Source organism: Fopius arisanus, unplaced genomic scaffold, assembly GCF_000806365.1.
Source record: "Fopius arisanus strain USDA-PBARC FA_bdor unplaced genomic scaffold, ASM80636v1 scaffold00001, whole genome shotgun sequence".
NCBI classification, from domain to species: Eukaryota; Metazoa; Arthropoda; class Insecta; order Hymenoptera; family Braconidae; genus Fopius; species Fopius arisanus.
The window spans coordinates 1,978,945-2,001,329 of record NW_011887740.1 but is presented as its reverse complement, the minus strand read 5'-3'; the positions used below and the strand labels follow the sequence as shown (position 1 = coordinate 2,001,329).

Here is a 22,385-nt window from a genome sequence, read left to right as displayed (position 1 = left end):
TTTTTCACACTCGTTATCAATTTCAGTGAAAGAAAAAAACATGTTTTATTCTTTGACTGGTCGGAAAAAAATATTCGGGAATAAAAAAAGGAAATGAGGAAGCAAACACGTAAAGTGATGTATGAGTAATGGATCGTCACGAATGACGGGGAAAGAAAAAACCAAACGATGAAAGTTGAAGGAAAGGCGTTCACTGACGGCATGAGGGAGATGAACACGTGTGATACCCGACGACGATTTCATAAATCACAGCAAGGTCGTTAATATCTCATCCTAACCAATACCACGTGCTGGCCACTCGGTGGGGCACATTCTCCCACATGCAAAACTCCACGGATTGGTTTTTTTTTCCGGCTGAACTTTATCTATCGGGTCAAATGAACCAAGTCTCATGGTGAGAGTCTCGAGAGACTTATTACAGTGACAAGAAATTCAGGGATTGACTTTTTCCGGAATTTCTCAGAGGACACATAAATTTCCACTATTTAGGAAAAATTTGTCCCTTCATTTTTTCACATGAATTGTTTAATCCCCGGAGAAAATCACTATTTCCAACTCGTCTCTCCTGATTTTTTTTTGTCACAAAGAAAATTTAAAAAATTATCATTTTCGTTCTGGATGATTAACAATATTAATTAACGTTTAATTCATTTTAAATTCAATCTATTCAATATTTTATAATATTTAATTTAAAAAAAATGACGATGACAAATTTTAACATAATACAAATAATTAGAATGTACAACATAAATGATTCATTATAATTTTCCACTACATAAGACTAAAAAATAATTTAGAATTCCGGAAACACGAAAAAAAATCGGGACAATTCACTGGATTTAGTGCAGACGTCCTTGCAATGGGTGAGAGTAATAATTTTGAAGTACAATGTCGATGAATAATTAATGAAGTATGAGAGTAAGAGAAAAGAATAAAGGCTTAATGGTCGAAAAGGCAAAATATAAAGTATAAATGCCGATAGAGTCGAAGGGCCAACGCAATGTCGAGCGGGAAAACGTTTGCGCTGAATAGAAATGGGGGGGTGGGGGGGCAGGGGTGGCAATCTATGGGGTTTTTGAGGGGTAAAAAGGGAAAAGAGGGGGAGGGTGGATGCCGGTGCGGGCCCTTTGTTGGGGCGCGTGCCCTTGCACGTGTGCAAGACCAATGCCTACGCACTTCTGTTACGCACCATCCAGAACTTGCGTATACACAGGCTATTTCCATCTCCCTCGAAAACCCTAGGACTTCACATCGTAGGTGCTCTCTATTCAATCCCGAAAAAAAGGTAATTCTACTCCCCTTCATCATTTTCTCTTTGCTTCTGATATACATCTCTCCCTCACTCACTTTGTATGACTCTGTCAAATTGACGCGTCGCACTCACTTCTGCGTGTCGTTATGCGACCCCCCGTAACACAATGTACTAAATTATACCCGATCGTATAAGAGCCTTATTGCCAAACCTATTGAGAAACGATACCATTCGGATATATATTTTTTTTCAGCCTCGAGCACGTGTGTAAATCGCATTCCTTGTATTTAGTGCAGTCCGTGCGAAAAGTCTCGAATAACTTACCGTTTCGGTTCATGTGAGAAAGTTGGCGGGTCATTTACCGTTTTTATGCTGAATTTATTGTGATGATGTGGATATATGAAAAGTGAATTTTGAGTGAATTTATGTGTCACTGTTGGACGCCATAAACTCCTCGAAGAAAAAAAAAAATCCTCGGAGATAGGATGAGTGAATACTCCAGGAATTTCGATGGCGCCGGGATGACAGGCATTGACTCATGCACCCAATGGGCTCTGATCCCTCGTTTTTAATCACCCCCGTACAAAAAAATCGAATGACTCCACGCCGGATGGCTCCAATGTGCTAGAAATACAATTTTAAAAAATGACTCCTGAAATGTAAGGAATGGGTGTAAACATCATTCTAAAATTCCGGTTTGTTGACATTCTGAAATTCCCTTTGATCCCCAAAGAAATCCTCAGCCCGCACATTTTCTACGATTAATGATAATAATTTATCAAATATATCGCTATATTGACGAATTTAATTATTATTGTCATACCTCATTAGATAAAATTATATAAATGAATGATCATCGCAAAATGACGTATATTACTATTTTTCTTTTAATAATAAAAATGTAATTTTTTCACATCTAATTTTAAAATTCAAATGTATTTTTTTTTTTTCTATTTAAAAATCTTCTATTTAAAAAATATCTATGTATCGTCATGTCGGCATGGATTGATACATTTTTTTAAGAGATAATTTTTCATATTTTGGGAAAAGGGGATGGAGAGAGTCGCGTGGCTGGAACGTGACTGTCTCGTCCTTTTTCAAGTTGTGCTCAACATGTTGATGACGAGGACAGGTGAGGTTCTGGGTAAGGGCGGGGAAAATACATGAGGTAGAAAACCAGAAGCTCCATGGAAGAGTACGAGAGGGATAGATCGAACTGAGTGTGAGATGAAGAACGAGTCGTGTGCCCCCAGCATCCGATGCAGAAGAGACTGTATACACGAAAAAGCAGCTGGCCCTTTTCAGACCACTCCATTGGGGTACAGTTATAGTGTTGGGAGCTAAATTCAAAAAGTCGTCGCTCACACTCTTTCACTGGCAGATATAGACACCGACAATACAGTAATTGTCCAAGTCCTTCCAACGTCAAATATGTTAAAGGGAAATCCCATTGGTCGACACTCTCCTTTGGGTGAAGGTCCTATTTATTCCAGGTTCTTCAACCTTCGACTTTTCCTTTTTTTAATGATCTTATGGATGTGGCTTTTTCTCTGAAGCTGAAAAGTCATCGGAAGTGGTTGGGAATGTTTAAAGTCATTGAAGAATTAATTTATTTAACTGAAATTTTTTTATCTATTCAGTTTGATCAAGCCCAGAAAAGTTCTCATGAATAAATAATTTTCTTTTTTTGAATTCAAAATTAATATTGATAATATTGTGCAATTATAATCTCTATTTATTCAAATGGAAAAAATATTTCTAGTCTAAAAGTTCGAATTTCGAACTTCTAAAGTTTATACACAATAAAATAATAGAAAAAATAATAAAAATTATAAAAATTATAAAAATAATAAAAATAATAAAAATAATAAAAATAATAAAAACACCCTGAAAATTTTCACTGCATAATTACGAGAGGAATAAACGAGATAGTTTATTTCAATAATTGGAAATGCTCAATTAAATATGTTTACGTTCCAAGACATTTCCCCGGATGATTATTTCGGCAAAAAATCCCCATCATAGGGTAATTACGGGGAAAAAAAGGGAAGCTTCTCATTCGGGGGGTTTATCATTTGGGGGTTGAAATGTGCGTAAGTGTCTCGGGCAGTGGTTCCGCCCACAGTGAGCCATTTCCGATTTAGAAGTGTTCCTGGATCCTCTGAGTGGTTTTCCCTTTACGGGTGCAATATCCACGCACACGTCGGTGGATAACGTATGCGGGCAGATGGTTTTTGACCTCCTGGTTTCCCCCTTCGTTATGCTCCCCTAAGTTTTATCCCCACTATGGGCCCGACCGGAGAGCCCCCGGCGTACCCTTCGAAATTTTCCCTCCTGTTTTTTTTTCTCTCTTCATCTCCCTCTTTTATTCCATTTTAACACTGAGCAAGTTCCCCGTGTGGACCCAAGTGCATTTCTCTTCATTTCTCAATTATTCTCGTCTCGCTTTCAACCATTCCTGCAGTTGAATTTTTGTCCCACCCTCCGCCACTTGTTGTCCCTCCAGGCCTCGACCTATCTTTACTCTCAACAACTGTTGCCGATGAAATTTTACGTTCAACACGTGTGAAAATAAAAATACGCACACTAGTTCTCGTAATCAGTTATTATACATCTTCCAGATTTTTCTCCCAACAACTGAGGGAAACGTAATATTTTTTTATTTGACTCGTAAGAAATTTTTCTGATTATGTGGGAATCTGAGTATATTCGCTCAACCCCTTCAAGTTATTATTCAGGTAATTGGGTTTTGTTTTCATATTAATCTGTGAATTAATTCAGTTACGCCGAAAAATTATTTGGTGAACTTAGATATAATTCTAGCCTAATCGCGGTACAACTTGAGAATTCTTACCAGAAAATCTGAATAAAAATTCCACAACATCGAGAATTCCAATTTCTCTTCGGCGTCATGTTATTTTTATTATCAATTGTTAATATACATTCGCGGAATGAAAAAATATTTAAAGGTGTCACCTCAGAAATTATGATAATTATTTAATGAGTAATAACAGGGTTGAAATTACACTCACAAGGGTTGAAGTACTCATAATCAACTGAAACTTCCGGCGAATTTTATTACCGTAACTAAACGCAAACGATTGACCATTTTTAAATTGCACATCAAGCGGAAAATTGAAGTTACTTCACTTCACCAATTGCAAGTTTCTTCCAAATATCAAACATCACAATGTCAAAACTCCTCGATTTCAGGAAGAGAAAAAACGCCGTCGATAACCAAAAAATCAATTAAACAGCCCAAACAATTAATAATATTCTAATGTTTAATTTCCTACCCCGGGCATTTAAATTAAATTCGCACTCAGATCTTTCCAATTATCCTACGTGCACTAACAGAATAGAAGTAACCGCCACAGAGTTCAATTACTCATCTATTACTCATATATAATCAACTTGAACTTCCGGTGTATTTTATTACCGTAACCAACCGAAACGATCGTGCAATAATTTTGAGCTGCATGCGAATCAAATAATTCAAATGATTTCACATCCGCACACCCTTTCTCATCATTCGAAATGCCAAAAAAAATTCCCATTGTCACCCCCCAATAAATCCCCGAAATCACTCGAAAAAGAATAAACGGTGCATTCCCCCAAACCACCCCCCAAAATAAATAAAATGCCACCCATCCCACGGCAAACACTTGCATACGCAATCCAAAAGAATGATTCGATGAATAAAAATGAAAAATTACGTACAAGTGACGGGGAGACGTGGGGCCGAAAAATTTGTTGAGATACGGCAACCTTGCGCGCGCAGTCGAACGGTGGATTTTATTCAGGGGTTGAATTGAAGGGAAATAAAAGGTGCGATGGGGTCTGGCATGCGACGATATTTCTTTTGTGTCGAAATATGGCTACGACCCCGTGTGCCCCAAGCACTCGCTCCAACACATAAAATCTCCCTCTTTATATATTTTTTTTTTCTCCACCATTTTTCTCTGTCTATCCTATTCTCCCCAGTCCATAGACACGGGCTCGTGCTTCGATGGGGAGGGGTTGAAGCCCCCCGGGTGCCCCCCCAAAAAAACTTAAAAAATAAGAGAGAGGCAAAACGCACGTACGAATATTTCCAATGACTCTCAATCGTCCTCTAAAAATCACGTAAGTCCTAGTCCGCGTAAAGTGTTTTTTGTTCGCATTATTCAAGTGTCTCCCCCCAGGTACATCCGCAAGTCTCTTATTCATCGCCTATTCATCGAGTGTATCCTTTCATCGTAAAAAAAAAGGGAAAACGAGAGGAAATAATGCCCGGAGATGGGATCAGACGTTTATTTCAATTTTTATCATTATATACGATCGGATTTTTGTTTCATCAATAATTTCACGGTATGATACCCGCCACCCCTTTCTGGCGGTGTCTCTTTGTAGGAGATAATTCAATCACTCGTAATGAGCCCGAAAATCTCGGCGTATGATGAATGACCATAATCGGAGACTGGGGAATTCCTCCTAATTAGTGAAAATTTTTTGGTGATTAGAGATGACAACCACTGCGCGGCTCTCAGAGAATATGCGAGATGAGCGGAGCTATGCTGGGGCACGGTCCAATACTCTACGGATTTTTTTTTTTTTTCATTTTTATTTTCAGTGGCACTGTACCCCCCTCGACATACGGCAGACTCGACATATGCCACCTGAATGCCCGAAAAACCCGGGGGCCTCGCAGTCAGGTTTCTCGATCGGGTAGAATATTTCGTTCTGTATGTGATCTTTTCAGATCCTTTATTTCTAGGTTTTTTTTTTGTCCCTGGGACAGTCTCTCTTGGTTTTTAGTGTTCATGCAAATTGGGATTATGACTCGATGGTGAAGTGCCTTCGTGCTTACGCATTTTACACCGTGCACACCATCGCAATGAATTATTGTTATTGCCATGGGATATAGAATATTATTAAAAGGAAAATTTCGGTTTTATTCCATTGATATCTGAAATTTTAATGGGGTTATGGGAGTTATTGAGAATATGTTAACGTGTGGGGGTGGAGATTAATAAGAAATTATAATTGTTGAGTTATTAAAAAAATGGAGAAATCTCACCTAGATTTATTTATTCATTTAATTTGTTTATTTAATTCTCGCGTTAAGAGCGAGTAATACAATTTCTCGGCTAAATAAAAAATAAAGCGATAGTAAACGGGATATATAGTAGAACGCGGTCCACCGATTTTTGAAAAACTCTTAACAATAAAATTTATTATCGGACGAATGGGTGGTGCATCGCGTGAAAAAAAAAATGTTCAACTCCACGAAAGCCATAAACGCACAAGAGGACAATTGGAAACGGTCCCCGTGCCACGAGACTCGGAATATTTCTTAAAGAAAAATTCTCCCTTCTTTGATGGGTCCAGGAGGTCTTTTCATTCCCAAAGAGAAATCATCGGGTTTCCTTTGAGCTCCATTGAAGATTTTCCCCGGGGGTGTGTGTGTGGGGGGAAAACGCCAACTATTCGTCGCGTCAGATATGGAGATTTATTTTTCCTTACGATCGGAGATTCCAACAACGAAAAGAAGAAGAAAAGGAAGAATGAGCATTGTTGGAGGATCGATCGTGTCATGCCGATACCCATTTCTCGGCGATCCATCTCCTTTTCATCGGGATGGGTCTTCTCTATTCCTCTTGCTTCTGCCCCCTCCTAGCCCGATCCTACGTCCACGATTTCTTGCGCAACAGCGGTTTGCGGTTGGAAATAAAATCGGCGGGAAAAGGAGGACTAGGGGGGGCTGGGGGTACGGCTTGTCCTCAAGACATGGGACACTGCCATCACGAGACAACGAATCGGAATAATGGGAACGTGGAATAGGAAAATGCGTAAGTACACTTTACGATGCTCGCGTGACTTCACTTTTTTTTATAGCTCAACCTTTCTATTCTTTCTAGTCCCTTATTCACCCTGTCGTCGTAAAATCGGGGGAATCGGGGTGCACAAGTGTGCATACTTACTTGTTCAATGCACGTGTCAGCGATCATGAGATGAAAATTAAAATTTTTTATGAAATTTTATTCCTCTTGGAGAAAATCTTTGATTTATTGAATGATGATTGGAGAATTATTGAATTGTGTAAGATTTCCAGTAAACATGAATTTTGAATGTTTTTTATTGACTTTTTTGATAATCTTCAGATGAATGGGAGAGGATTTTTGAGTACTGTCACAGTGACGCTCGAAAATGAGGATGATTTATCAAGTGTGAGCCGGAGAAATCGTAATCTCACGATTGAAAAAAATCTATCTGTATATTTAACGGCTCACAGTTTGGGGTAAACATAGACATCCCACGGGGTTCCTCGCGCTACCGTATTTCAATGGCCAACTGTTTGAGTATCGGATTCAGTGGGAGACACATTGGGGGACATCCGTTTGTTCCCCGGAGGAATCTGGCGTTTACATAGCTGTGGACATATGTCCCAGTGGAAATTCAAATGAGTGGGAATAAAGGACTGATCGGTGAAATGATTTTCATCAGTTCCATCAATTTTTTAGAAAGTTCCGATTCAAGGATCATCTGAATATTAATATATGATGTCGTATCAGCGCATGATCAATATATCATATTGACATAGGTCATGCTAGTACAGAGGTTTCGTCCTTTTTTTTTCTGCATTTTTTTTCTGCATTTTTTTTTGGATGACCCCATGGGTTGATCTACGATTTTTGCCGTGGGAAAGATTTTTTTTCGAAAATTATTCTTTTTTTTAATCGGCCAATGGCTGATTTTTTTCTTCCTCGTCCGTGGCGATGATTTCGTATTATCGGAAATGGAAAATGTCTCTCTTTCAATTGAAATTTTTGTCATAAAGAAAATTCTCATTTCTCTGGTATTCACAGAATTTCCCAGTGAGACGTAAAACAGGGGATAATGTGCAATAAGAATGGAAATGGTATGTTTATAATGACTGATGGGATGAGTGGCAGCCTTGAGGTGGCTTTCACCTGTTTTTCCACGAATGTTTTTGTCGACGATATGGAGGAGGTGGAGAAGGTGCTCGATACGGCACGCGTCCGAGGAGTTTCTGATCGAAAATACTGTGTGCATACGCGAAGACGAGGGCCAAGGGGGAAAGGTGAAAAAGAAAAAGGGGGTTTTAGACGCGCGGCTGCTTCTTCAGGGTGGGGAGACAGGTGCATCGCACCGCCAATTATATTTCGGATGGATAAAAAACGAGCGGCGTGCTCCGAAACAGAGAAAAGAGAGTTTTATGCGTAAAGTTGCTGGGTTTTTTTGGAACACGTGTGTAACTAACGCAATTCATGTTGTTGGGGAGTTTTTTTTTATCCTTATGATCATTCTGGATATGTACATCCATCAAAATAAGAAAAATGACGGTTTGATGGTCGTGGGCGATAAATGGAGGTGATAACCCACCAAATACGAAAGTTGTCTACATAAAAAAGGGAATTTCTTCATTTTTTTCGGAATTCCTCATCCAATAATATATATTTATAATACATAGACCAAAAATTGTCATTCATTTTGTCGAATGTGGGATGAGTCAATGGAATCTGTGAGTATTTGAGGAGAAAATCAATAGCCAATACGTTCGATAGAGGAAGTTTGGTCATTTGAATCGTCAGATAAGGTCTTGCTTTATTAATTATCCGAAATAATGTTCTTCGATTTGGTTATTATGAATGTTTTTTTGCCGAGTGAAAGTGGCAGTGGCGGCAGGCCCAATTAAATTGAAAATAAAACTCTCGCATTGATGTTTAAATGAGTACATTCGAGGTGGTGATGTCCACGTGAGAGGAGATATCCTCTTAATTCATGTAGAAGTTTTGCAACTCCCCAAAATGTAACAAATTGCTGTTGCAGGGAGTGGAGTGCCCCTTTATCCTAAAAAGAAAGTTCAATTTTAATATAACATAATTTATATTCGGAACAATTAAATTTTGCGGCTAAAAATATTTCAACGGTGTATGCCCTGGTTCAATTCAATTCGAGCTGTTACTCTCGTCCATTCAATCGTGAATAATAATGTCCTCACTCTTAATTGCCGGGCCGTAATTTTTTTTTCTTTATTACGTGAAAGTGAGCTCGATGAAAAATTGAACATGGTATTTGCATGATGACATGCTGTTGGGATAGCTACAGTGTAGATTCGGGAGTTTGCCGCGTACGCCGTACATAAAAAATTTTCGAAACTTCTTGGGTATTTAATGCATCGGGATCACCTGGACGTTAACCACACGTATGTGTTACATTTGCATTTTTGTTGCAATGAAGGTCATCTTTCCATTGGAAAATACATTGTTATGAAACCAGAAACTTATCGCAAAAATCAGTCTCTCACTATTCCCTCTAATACTTAAAACCATTGCTATATTTTTTCCAGTTGAAGTATTTATTCGTCTGCGACAATTAATTATTGCAGTGAAGAGAGATGTCGAAATTCATAACAATTTTACAGGGAAAATACGATAGTGTGTGCAAAGATATGGAAAGAGTCATTCATAAAAATCGTAAATATTTGTTAAGTTTTTTTGAAAGGTACAAAACGAGTGTTAGGAATTTTTTAGGATTTTCACAGAGTAAGGAAGTAAGCAGGTGTAATGACGTCCTCGATCTGTCGCAAAAAGGTGATAACGAAGATTTGGGGGTGGTTTCGGGGTACGATCTGTTATGGGGGGCTATTTACTCCCATCGGAGGGTGGAACAGGCCCAGGAACACGAATTCGTTCCGAGTAATTGAGTGGGACAGACAAACGAACGGGTTAGGAGTGGCGTGCGAACAGCAGGTGCACGACCTCTTCATGAGGATGAGGATGAGGATTCAGCGATCAAAAATCCTCCTCTGCTCGCCTTCTATCGGTTTTTTGGGGTGGAGATTTGGTGCTTCTTCATCGTTCCCCTCGTACACGGCAAACGGCCCGTCTCATCCCATTCACTTCCGAATTTCGTTCTAATTGAGGGTTTTGACGGAGGGGGGAGGGCAAAAAGTACACGATCGGGAGCGAGTTATTGACGATGTACACCGGCTTTCAGTGATTCGATACTAACAATTTTTCGTCGTTTCGGAGATACGCAATTGGTGAATTAATCGATGGGGCAATATCAGAATATCAGGATAAATGGGCTTTAATCAGGAAAATTCAGGGTTTCAAGTTCCAGGAAAAGAATCATTGAATTCCGCGAGAGCTTTAAGCCGAGGGAAATTGATTTTTTATGGATTTCTGGAGGAATTTTTTTGGGGTTTCATATTCAGATTGAACTCCAGATGTGATTAAATTGGTCAAGCGTATTGAGGATTTCGGGAAAGAATTTTAACGAGAACCTTGACGATTTCGTGTGAAGCTTTCTTATTAAATAAAACTTGGCATTACGATTTCAGAATTCTTTCTTTCAATTCATTTTTGATTTTGAGATTTAAAAAAACTTGCTGGATTTTTGGCTGAAATATATGGGCGTATAATTGATATATATTTGGGACATGTATCGTATTCCATAGTGAGTATCGTGAAACCTGAACTGACAATTCTCTCTCGATCCCTCGAGAGAGCCTCATTACAATATTATTCTTACATCTGCATGTCTTCATATCGGTTAAAACCCAAAGTATGATTACATTTACTTCCCCCTCGATCGGCTGGCGTGCCCGTAACTCATTAGCTGACTATCGGTACCGGATCGGTATTCAGTTTGGCGCGTGCGCGTGTATGAACAATTTTATATATTAGTATATGTGAGTAGCTCGTGGACACCTTGCCGATCGTACCGACAGGTGCAGAGACACTTCGCATCCCATTTCCTTCTCCGAGCCCAACTATCTTACTGTCTTTATCCATCACCTTCGAGTCCCTGAGAGATACCTTGACGGGTACTATACGATAACGAGAGTTGAGGGACACAAGGGGATGGCACGTGGCACGAAAATGGTTTTCTCTTATCTCAATGAAGGAATTATAAATAAAAAAGACGAAGGAGTTGACTCCTTTTCATTTCCGACACGTATAACAATTTAACTGACTGCGTCACTGTCACAAAGACATTACAATATAACCGATAAAATAATTAATTCATTAATTTTCTACTCCTCTTCTCTCATCCGCGCATTTGTTCCCTGGAATATTCGATTCAGAGGGAGAAAATTAGTTTCGTCAATGACAAACACGAGGAATAACTCTGATAAAATCGGATGAGCGGTGAAAATTAGGAAGACATTTGGTCCCAAGATTTTTACGACGGGAATTGTCAGCGATGAATTAAGGGTCAAAAAATTATACAGATATTGTGTGGAGATATTTACGGGGCGCCTCGATTTTCATCATTCGTTTTGCCATCTCTGGGAGAGATATCCGGACGATTAAATCGGGCGGCAAGATCTATCGGTCTTTCGATTCAACAGGACAGGAGAATGACGTGTGAACGCTTGAAACTTATTATATGCTCCTCCCAGTTATACTTCTTTACCTCTCTCTGTGGGGAAATTATCTCATTGGGCCGTGTATGAAAGTGGATTCAAAAAGTATTTCAATTTAATTTAATTACTGATGGTGAGTTAATTAAAATCTTGGATAATTAGTTTTTCTCCGGTGAATGGTGCGGTTAGCACGCACAAGTGGTGATCGTATGTTCTGTTGGTGTTGTTACTCAGTGGAAGGAGATAAATATAATTGCACAAGTGAATTCGGTGACTGAATTGTGAGTAAGACAAGGTGAAAATTAGAGGTTTCGATGTAAATTCATTGGTAAGTATGAACTTCAAGTTTCAACCTTTCTCTTTTCATTTGCAAACGAATTCCCGAGGAATAATCAATCATAACTCTCGAATGCTTACTGGTATTTTCAATTTTTGAGAGGAAAAATAAAAGTAGTCATGTTTTAATTACAATTTTACGAATTTCAATTGTTAGAGGTGTCATGGATTTATTGGGATTTATTTATTATGAGTATGTGCAGTGGGACTCGTTAACGAACTCTTTATTTGGATTTTGGTTGAAAATGTGTGTGCAAAACGTTTGGATAACAGCGTGGCGATTAATGTGCAGTCTCCAGAGGATCGATTGTAACCGATAAAAATTCTCCCTGTGACACTCAATTATTTATGGCTTCGCTACGTCTCCCTCGTGTGTTTCGTATTACCTTAGTTTCGTGTTTCTTACTCTCAACAGTTTTTTCCTGCGTAATTAGTTTAAACGTAGGAGGAATAACAAATTGCATTCGGATACATTTCCATCTTATCGTTTAACCACTTCGATCAACGCATTGCAAATCGCGTGAGTCATGGGTAGGAATTTATGATAATTATTTCATGAAATAGTAATTGGATCTTTCTGGGCAAATATTTGCCTCATGGCAGAATGTGGAGGATATTTCCAGATTGGAATGAATGAATTAGTTCCAATGGGATTTCGATGAATGGACAGAATTTGGAGCACACATTATTTCCATCTAAAAAATGTTGATTTGGGATACGTCAGCCATTCACAGCATGACGTCCCTGGGTTTGTCTGTTTGAATCTGAGGGATTTTCCAGGTCGAATGCCACCTGGGTCGAGTCATCTCGGTGGCTACCACCGGTAGTTGGTGTATTTTTGTGAGGACACATGACAATCCTTTTTGAATGTGAAACGAATTACTTCAAGTCGAGGGATCCCACGGATGAGAAACGAATGAGAGTCAGACGAGTCACCCTGGCAACATCTCACGCATTTTTGAAATCGTGAAAGAGGGACTTTTTAACTCTCCGATTTTCTCCATTACAAAAGTCTACGATTCCTTTTTTTCTGAAATAGCCAGTAACAACAAAAATTCATACGTTTTTGAAACGAATTGAAATTTTTAATCAGATGTACTAGAATAATTTTTAATAAATTATTTCAACGGTGAAATTTTTCCTTATATCGGTCTTTTTTTTAAAGGGAAATCCAATTCAGACTTGGGGGGAATTATATTTGGAAATTTTATGATTCTATTTTCCCATGTAAAAAATTTCATCCCCATTTTTCACAGCGAAAAAAAGCAACTTTTTCTCTCACTCCAAACATAAAGCCATTAAACTCCATTCAAATTACCATTCGTGTTTAATACCCCAAAGAGTAGCAAAAAACCTAATAAAAAGGGGGAAAAAAAATCAAAGGGAACGTAAAGTAGCTTGATTTTATGACTTTATAATTTCATAAAAAGCTCCGGGTTACACAGAGCGGCCGGGTCGTAACGCTGGTCGTTACCAGTGGAGGATCGTTGTCGCATCTTCACTTTACGATTTCACATCCTCGGCGAGTGAAAGAGTTCCACCTAAAAATCAACAGAAAGAAGCAAAATCGCCTGCGAGACATGAAACGTACGAGAGCAACAAGTTGAAATTGAGCGCATGCGAGAACAAACTGAGCAAAAAATAGCAATATAAAAAAAATAACCACGGAGAAATAAATGTCCACATAAAAAAGAGGAATATGTGAATTTTCTCAGCACTGGAGAATCACTTGGAAGCCACCCCGAGAGCGCGTGGCGACCGGTTCCCAAAAATATTGTTCCCATCCCGTGGCCCCGAGATAGTGCCTCATACCTTACGACTTTACTGCTTCATCCTTTTAAATTTTACGTCTCCACCGGCGGCTACTCTCTTGATCCCTTTATGCCCTGGATCATCCTCCCCACTCCCCTCAATTTTTTATTCTGTACTCCAGAGTTTTGGCTCATTTATTTTTAAGCCGTTTCCACTTGAAATTTCTCGTGATAACGAAGTGATTCCTCCCCACCCCGTTATTCCGCATATTTTTCGTGAAAGTGTGGGAAGATTGACAATTTTCATTCACCGACTTCAAGTGTTGACGGGCTACACCTACGACAGCACTTCATTTACAAAAAAAATCAAAAAAAAAAAATACTGACTAATGTATATAAAATACCTGTATGGAGTCTACTCAAAGTTCTTATCAAAAATCGAGTTATTTCTTGTCAGCGAAGCGCTTTTTTAATGAAAAACCTAAATAAACACTTCGCCAAGTGTTTGTTTAATTGAAAAAAAAAACAGTTTAAAGGGGAGTGCATGAGGGCTTTACGGGTAAAATGACGACTTGTGTTTGTAGCTCGTTTAATTCAACCGTAAAGAGGGAGAGAAAAGCCATGGAGATGATGACCTCGAGTTATCTTGTGTGTGTTGCACGTTGAAAATGAAATGGGCGAGAGATTAATCGAGGTGTGCTTGATTACGACGTTTCGGCGGCGTCTGGCCATCTTTTCTGGTCATTTTATTTCTCCCTAATTGAGTTACACTCACTCCTCTTCAGGCCCTCGTTCTCATACCGGGTTTCTTCGGGATTACCTAATCGATTATTATAGTCGGGACAGGAGACTGTATACCAAATAACTTCATTAGCGGTGGAATTCCGTCGGATGGATAAATGCGGATGGATTTCGGTTTTTTCTTTTTGTTGTTAACGTGTTCGGTCGCTTCGAATTTATTGGCATTTTAGTGCGTGTTAGGGATCCGTTCTAATTGGGAGGTTTCATTCAAATTCAATTGCAGTTCAGACTTCTGCCGTATGGTGGCACTCCCAGAGTTGCAGATTTTTACGCCGTCGGTAAGTACAGAACACAAGAACAAAAAATGTACTTGATCCTAACAAATTTTAATGAATAGATCAAATGAAGTAGATTCGAGAGTACTTTCCTCTCGCAATTAACAAAAAAATTCTTTCCCAAGTATATTTACTAACTACAATAAAATATATTTGGCATTAGCATGTTTTAAGCAAGTATTTACTATCTTCACTGGTGGGAAGTAAATATTGGTAGTAAGATTTAGCAAAAGAATTTTTTTCTCTCATTGCGTGGGGGAAAAATGGAAAAATATATTTTTTTTTGGCCTGAATTTTGTTAGAAATAATTGTAGAGGAGTGGAAAAAAGTTATTCATGGAAGAAGTGGAAGTTACGTTGATTTATTTATTCTTTTATTCCGCTCTCCCGTCAACAATGGGGGATTTTTAATTTTTTTACAGGCAAAACAGAATATGAGTTATAACAGTAGGTGAGATTAAAGGAACGTCTGAGGACGAATCCGTTGTCAAATTGTCTAGCAGCGGGGTGTTATTATCAAGATCGCGTTACCCTGGTAGATGGCATCTACCCCCAAGGGGAGAATACACGATCCAGCGAAACTTATCGTTTCAAAAAATCGTCTTATTTCATTTTTACGTTTGTGTGATGTCGGATACATTGGGATTTCGTTGGAGCGTGTCACGTGTTTCTTTGTGGAAATGATGAATCCACGTGGGGCGAAATGTTACCCCGTGGAAATCCAGGGATTCGAGGGACTTTAAACTGACAAACTCCTTTTTTCCCGACTGGGGATTAATCCGTCCATGGTGATGGGAGAATGAAAGACTCAAGGATAAAGTGAGGAAAAAAGTGAGAGAAAAATCGTAATAAAATGGGGGAATTTCTCTGGGAATTTTGTGGATTAGATTTGGGTTTGTGATGGAATTGACGCTCCTGTCAGGGATTTTCTAGGACTCCATCGATTCATTCGGGTGCAAAAAAAAAAAGAGTTTAGTAAACACTAATGCTAGCTGAATGATTCGAACTGCGAATGAAAGAAGAAGTTTCATTGCCTTCAATCGTACTCAGAACTCAGAACTCGGCTAGTTTGGTCTCGTGATAAAAAATAATTTAATCATAACGATTTACTCTTGACTCATGCGAAAAAACTCCTATTGGCCAAAATAGTACATTACGATATAAAGTATATCATAATTTTCTGATACTGCTGCAGAAGAGGGAGCTCTTGCGTGCGAACTGTGCTAAAAAGTGTTCTTTTTTTCACTTGTATCACAAAAAGATTTTCCTGATCGGTGTTGTTGAAATTTTTCCACGTACGCTGTGGCGCAGGCTCATCAAAACTCTTCCTTTCCTGGGCAAGTGTATGATTATGGACTCGCGTGCGCTGCCCCCGGTCATTCTCATCTCGTCTGAGGTACATTGGGAGGTGGAGGTGGACATCGGAGGGCTGATGTGTGTGAGGTGGTCAAGGCACACGTGCTCCTGTTCCTCACGCCAATGTATGTGTGCCCGTCAGCTCAGGCACGTTCTTCGTCTTCTTTATTTTGCTTTCGTTTTTTTTTTTATTTTCATATCTCATGTTTTTTTCCTCTGGTTTTTCGATCCAGGCCCTTACACACGCCCAAACGCACCAGTGCGAGGATCTGGTGGATTGTTGAGGCACTTGAAATGAGGGATTCTTCATTTGATAAGAAGAATTCCGAGGATTCTGTTATTGCGCGTATTTGTTCAAGAGGTTTACGCTTTTTGGGTCTGCCAGAGAAATAACAAAACAGAATAATTAAAGCCACCAGTTGATTTCAGGATATTTCATTTTAATTTCAGCGGAAATCCACTGGTTAGATGACAATCACCTGATCCCTTCGCCTGTCAGCTTTTCCCAAAAAATAGCCTCGCAATTTGCGACCCAATTCCATCAAAAGTCGAGCGTATACCTCCCAGAGACTCGAGAAAGGAAGAATTCCTGACAAAAAATTTCAAAAGGAAGTGTCACAAAGAAAACTTGGAGATTACAGTGTCAAATGTGGAGATAGCTCTTCTGACGCAGATTACAAGTGCTTTTCCACCTTCCAGGCTTTTCACCGACTATTGTCACCAATCCTCAGGTCCTTTTGGCTTTCAGTCACCCGTTCACAGATGAAACATCGTGAATCCGCGATTATCGTGACACCCCTCAAATGCCCTACGGGTCCTTTATTCCTTTCCTCGACAGGTTTCATATGTGCTCAAAAAATGGTATTCAAGCCAGAATAAAAAAAAAACCCAAAAATATTTCCGACAATTAAAAAAACAATTCCCTGAAAAAATGTATATAATTACAATTATATGCGACATATCTGTGCATAATTAATATATATTTGGCGTATTAATATATGTTTTTCTGTGCGAGGACTCATTTCTGATTCAGTTACAACAATTACCACAAAAAGTGCATTGCATATGATCACGGATAAATTATAATTATAATTAGTGAAACACAAATACGAGTGGATCTCTTTATTGGGCTCCCTTGAAGCCTCCGAAAAAATAAAGTGTCCAAGGATATTCCGACAATTATCGTACTTCATTTTTGTAAAAAAAAATTCTCACAGATAATGTAAAAATTATTTGAAAAAAATAACGAAAAATCTCAACTCAAATGACTCGCATGTTCTCTATCCCCAGATAAATAACTCGAGATAAACTTTTAACTGAGGGAACAGGTTGAACGAAGGAGAAGCGCTAAAAAAATGGAGTTGAAGCTGTAAGAGAATGAGGAGGCAGTTAGAAATGCTGGAGCTGTACATCACCACATGTGCAGTAGCCCTTGGCAATGGTTGTTGGTGGGAGTACGGTTGTACTTGATGGGATATGGGTGGCACGGTGGGAACCTGGCAACTCGAGATGCTGCACTTGGAAGCACCAGAAGTAACAGAACACTCTCTTCCTCCTTCTTTCACACCGGAATGACCAGGATGAAGGGGGCAAAATGGAGAATGCATTTGCTGGGCTGAAAAAATAAAGCAGCACGTGATGAGGACAGTTATATGCTGCTGGATGAGGAAGAGAGAAAGTGTCTTGAGATATGTTCCAGGTCGAGGAGGTGCGCACGTCGGTCGCGTGGCAATATCGCCTTGGCGCATGCGTCCTGGGCACGCGATTTAACCCGCTGAATTTTCGTATTATTTATAAGTGACATCGGCATTATAATGACGAAAGGTCTCCCGGTTAAACATTATTAAAAAAGCCATGGAACAGTCTTTGTCGATGAAAAAAATTCTGGAGTACAAATTCATTTAGGAAATCGAATGATTATCCCTGAATTTTTCTGTTTTTTTTTTAATTAATTGAATACTTAGCCAAAGTCTTGAACATTTTTTGAATGGAGATGTCAATGGATTTAATCCAGCAATTTTGCTGTTGAAACTTTTTCACATTGAATTAAATCTCGTAAATGAAATTGAAATGGGACACCCCGCAGTGACCATGATTGTCCATCTTATCGAAGGTTTTCCAATGAAAATTAAATAAAATTTACGCCTGAGTCGTTAACCACTCGTTGCCACCCGCAGTGCTAGTGAAAAAAAGCATTCCCTTGAATTTGCGAAGTGAACCGACGTAATCCACCATACTTGGTACCGGAGAATCCAGTGTTTGAAACAAGTCGGTAGCGTGCATTAATGCAACCATCGTACGTGAGTACCTCGGAAACGGTACCGAGTGTACTACGTACAATCGTAATACTGTAACGTACAACACAGGCATTCGAGCATAAAAATCCACATGACGACAAAACGTACGTCGGAGAGATCTCGTTTGGAATTGGTTCACTTAATTTTTTTTTTCCCCAGCTGGGCTATAACCGATAATCGATAAATGGCAAATTAAAAAACATTCAAGAGTCGACGCTTGAGAATGAGGAGAAAACAGGACGGGTAATTACGATTTACCGGGCAAAAACTCGAGAGGCCCTCGCCCTGGGTGATATTGAAATGAGGATAAAACAAATTAATGGAGACTGTTGACATTATTACTTAAACCCCGATAAATTGGTAATTGTATCGTGAATTGTAATTACTCTGCTGCGTAATAACATTTTCCATAGCGTCGAGGGGGGTCCGAGTGATTCGAGATAGAATTTTTCATGTTTGAAGTACCAATTTATCAATATTTTATATTCTTTCTCATTCTGTCACTTTCATTAATTCAAAAATTATCCAATTCTTTTAAATTTATCTGAATCGAAATTAATTGGATTTACCTTCAATTTCCATTTAATTATCTAATAGTTTTCAATCGGCCAAATATAAAAATTTATTGGCCTACTCTACATTAAATATTTTTTATAGATTTTCCTTGAAGGAATACCGTGACAAAAACGTTGAGGCGCTTCCGTAAATAATCATTGAACGAATTGTGGATTCCGTAACTTAAACTGAAAATTTCTTTCATTATAACGGATTTCCCAAAATCAATTCGCTCTGTCTGAATGCGGCGAAAAGGAACAGCATCAGGGACTCATTCAAATTTCCAAGGGCCGCAAAAATGGATTGCACCGAGTAATTTGGAAGAATAAGACTCCTGTTATTTGGGCGAAGGGGATGAACACCGAGGAAGATTTCGAGACGGTTTTATCGTACTTCTCGAGCGGTTTACCTCATTCCCTCCGGAGAGGAGGGCGTTCGCATAATATACCCAGGAGCAGGAGAGAGTTCCCTCTGTTTTCTTGAAGAAGCCGAGGGCCTTGTTATACACGCTCCAGAGCATTGTTTACGGGTATATTCAGCTGGAGGAAGACAGACTGATAGAGGATCCAGCAACACCACATGAGATGAGAAATTTAAAGTAAGAAAATGAGGCATATGATGTGAAGGTGAAGTTGGTGGATCAAAAAGAGAGGCGGAGAGAGGGGAAATGAAAACGAGTTAAATGGACGGAAGGGAATTGGAATAAAAAAAAGGAGGAATGAAAGGGGAGACGGTTGCTCGACTTTTGGAGCACGATTGGGACCAAGAAAACGATGGGGTTTGTAGGTTCCTGGGCCATGGGGCCAGTGGGGGCCCCTCTCCTTTTCTTCGTTTTCAACCTTCTCGCGCATTTTACGCACACGCACTCCGCTTTTAATTTGAGACTGGCTCCGCATTTGGTTCGCAACTCGGTTTACACTCATTTTTGGGGGTGGGGGATTTTTTTTTTTTCTTCACCCAGAGAGAACGTGCAAGTGTACACTCTCGTTTTTCTACCCGATGAAGAAAAGGATCTTCGAGGTACCGGTAATGTATCCCCACTTTTTTGGGAGAGATGGGATACGCACGATTCCCAATTCGCGACACTCGTGGATGGATAAACGGAATGTAACGGGATGTACTTGCCTTTTTGCTTGGGTTTTATTGCGGTAGTGTTTTCTGTGGGATGGGTAATGTGTTTTGAGAGAATTGTTGTGGAAATTCTGCTCGCACGAGGGTGAAGGTTTGTTTTGAACTGAATAGAGACTAAAGGGATCGGAAGTATTTATTGACAATTTAGTCACTGAATGAATTTGTCATTGAATATTCATGGTGTATTGTAAATAAAATAAATTGGGAAATACCCGGTTTTGCCACTTGAAATTTTGAGAATTTCAATAGATTTCCAGGCAACTATGAATTTTAATAATTTTTTTACTTGAAATCGCACTCTGTGTCATTGACCTAGAAATTGGTGGTGTAAGTAGTACATAAAAAATTCTGCAAAGTACTTTTATTCCTTGTCGAAGGTATTGGCGGACAATTTAGATATGGAATATCGATAATGGCTTACTACGAACTAATTGCCTGTGATAAATGCAGCGAATAGCTGAAAGTTCAATAGAAAATTGTAGTAAGTAAAAGCGGAACTTCATTTGGTTAAAGTGAACTGGTCAAATAGATTTGTACCAACAGAATTACAAATGGCTCTTCTCATTCATCTTCTCGGGATTTGCGTGCTGATTTCCTTAAATTGTCTGGCAAAACAGAACTGTACAGTTAATCACGAATGGAAAAAGGCTAGAGAAGAATGTGAAAAGGAGAGTAAGTGGAAACACAGGTATCAATCAGTATGTCATTCATAATCTAAAATATTGTATTTTAGTGGACAAAACTGATGATTGCTTCTGGAATTGTGTCCAGGGAGAACTCGGAGGTGTACGTATAATTTTTTAAGAATATTTATTGTTGAAATATCTATTCCAAATTTGACGAATCCGAATTCCCTCGATTTTTGAGAAATATCTGCGTCCCTAAGGCAGATATAAAAAATTCAGGTAAAACCATTTTTGCAGAATTGATTGAGAGCTGTAGAAAATATTTCTACAAATATTTCGCTACATCCCTTAGATTCCGTGATATTTCCCAAACACTCGGTTCGGTCTACAGCTTTGCTACTGAATTCATGAATGATTACTGATTTTTTTTTCTCAGTTGGACGATTCAGGGCGCCCTTCGCTAGAAAAGCTTTCGGAAGCTGTTGCAAAAGTAATAAAAGAGCCGGATGTGGTCGAGGCTTTGCGAAAAAGTCATGAGGAGTGCATATCGCAATGTAAATTTCCCGAAAATGAAAGGCATTCTCATTTTAAAAATTTTCTCGATAGAATAGCTCATGCATATTAATGTTTCAGTTAATGATACAATGACGCCATGCGAGGAATCGAAACTGCTGAACGTATGCAGTTGGGGTGATGCCGAACTCCAACAAGCACTTCAGGGCGCGAATTATTGCGTATATAATCCTGCAAATCCGTCTTAACAAAAATATTTATAAATTATTTTATTCGCCCAGAAAAACATTACTATTGACTGCGAGATAAATACAGGTAACAATTATCATAAAAAAATTGAATTTTGGGAAGTGTCTGCTGGGGCATTCGTCCCCCAAAAATTGTAGTCCAACCCCTGGAGCTGAAGTGAAATAAAAATTTGTTTGTTGCTAAATTTTTTGCGTCTATGCCAAAATATGTGTGGAATCGGGTTGATTAAAAAATATAATTTCGAATTGCCCGACAGAGATCGATCAACGCATCCCACGATAAAAATAATCCATACCCCAAATGCACCAAAACAATCAATTAAATGCAAACCCACCACCGTAACTCGACAGCCTCCTATCCCCATCCTCTAAACGCCTCCCTGTTCCCAATTAAACAATCGCCCCCAATAAACCCAGATAATTAATCAATAAACTCTAAAAGATTTGGTGAGCCATTAAGTCTCATTCAAGCTTACCTCCAAATTGAGAATAAACTCCTGTCCCCAGTTGAACCTCTCAAAATAAGATATCCGAGAGTTTTTTAATTTCTTTTTTATAACGAATGAAAGATACCGACGGACTGCTCATTTACGTTTATAACGCCGTGGAATTAATGCAAAAGGACGATGATAAGGAGACTTGAGTTCCCTGTTGATTATCTATCCGCTTTTGGATAACGAAAATAAATAAAAAAAAAAACAAGTGGAGTATGCACGCGATATTGGCGACTGCCAATAAAAAAATCACCACAGGACCACACCGTTGCATCCCACAAGGTTGTATTCGTCTCCTTCTCTACCCAGTTCTCCCTCTTGCTCATATTAATAATTGGCTATGCCAAAAACCTGTCCTGGTTTATTCGGGGTG

General features: G+C 39.0%; 1 protein-coding gene and 1 long non-coding RNA gene across 2 annotated transcripts; both read left to right on the top strand.

The window, feature by feature from the left end:
* Nucleotides 1-18,431: 18,431 nt before the first annotated feature.
* LOC105273188 (uncharacterized) lies at nt 18,432-19,220 on the top strand. Its single transcript, XR_892886.1, has 3 exons — nt 18,432-18,549; nt 18,605-18,688; nt 19,103-19,220. It is a non-coding gene; the product is annotated as an uncharacterized lncRNA (long non-coding RNA).
* A 1,375-nt stretch (nt 19,221-20,595) lies between these two features.
* Nucleotides 20,596-21,703, top strand: LOC105273180 (uncharacterized). The gene is made up of 4 exons (XM_011315469.1): nt 20,596-20,803; nt 20,865-20,917; nt 21,194-21,311; nt 21,391-21,703. Exons 1-4 carry the CDS (start codon nt 20,683-20,685, stop codon nt 21,516-21,518), a joined length of 420 nt encoding a protein of 139 aa, XP_011313771.1. The 5' UTR covers nt 20,596-20,682; the 3' UTR covers nt 21,519-21,703.
* The last annotated feature ends 682 nt before the right edge of the window (nt 21,704-22,385 follow it).

What these genes read in the sequence shown, in the direction of transcription:
- LOC105273180 (XM_011315469.1), top strand. Translation starts at nt 20,683, where the DNA reads ATGGCTCTTCTCATTCATCTTCTCGGGATTTGCGTGCTGATTTCCTTA. An exon ending in AGAAGAATGTGAAAAGGAGA is followed by an intron (nt 20,804 to 20,864) that starts GTAAGTGGAAAC and finishes ATTGTATTTTAG; the next exon opens with TGGACAAAACTGATGATTGC. An exon ending in TCCAGGGAGAACTCGGAGGT is followed by an intron (nt 20,918 to 21,193) that starts GTACGTATAATT and finishes TTTTTTTCTCAG; the next exon opens with TTGGACGATTCAGGGCGCCC.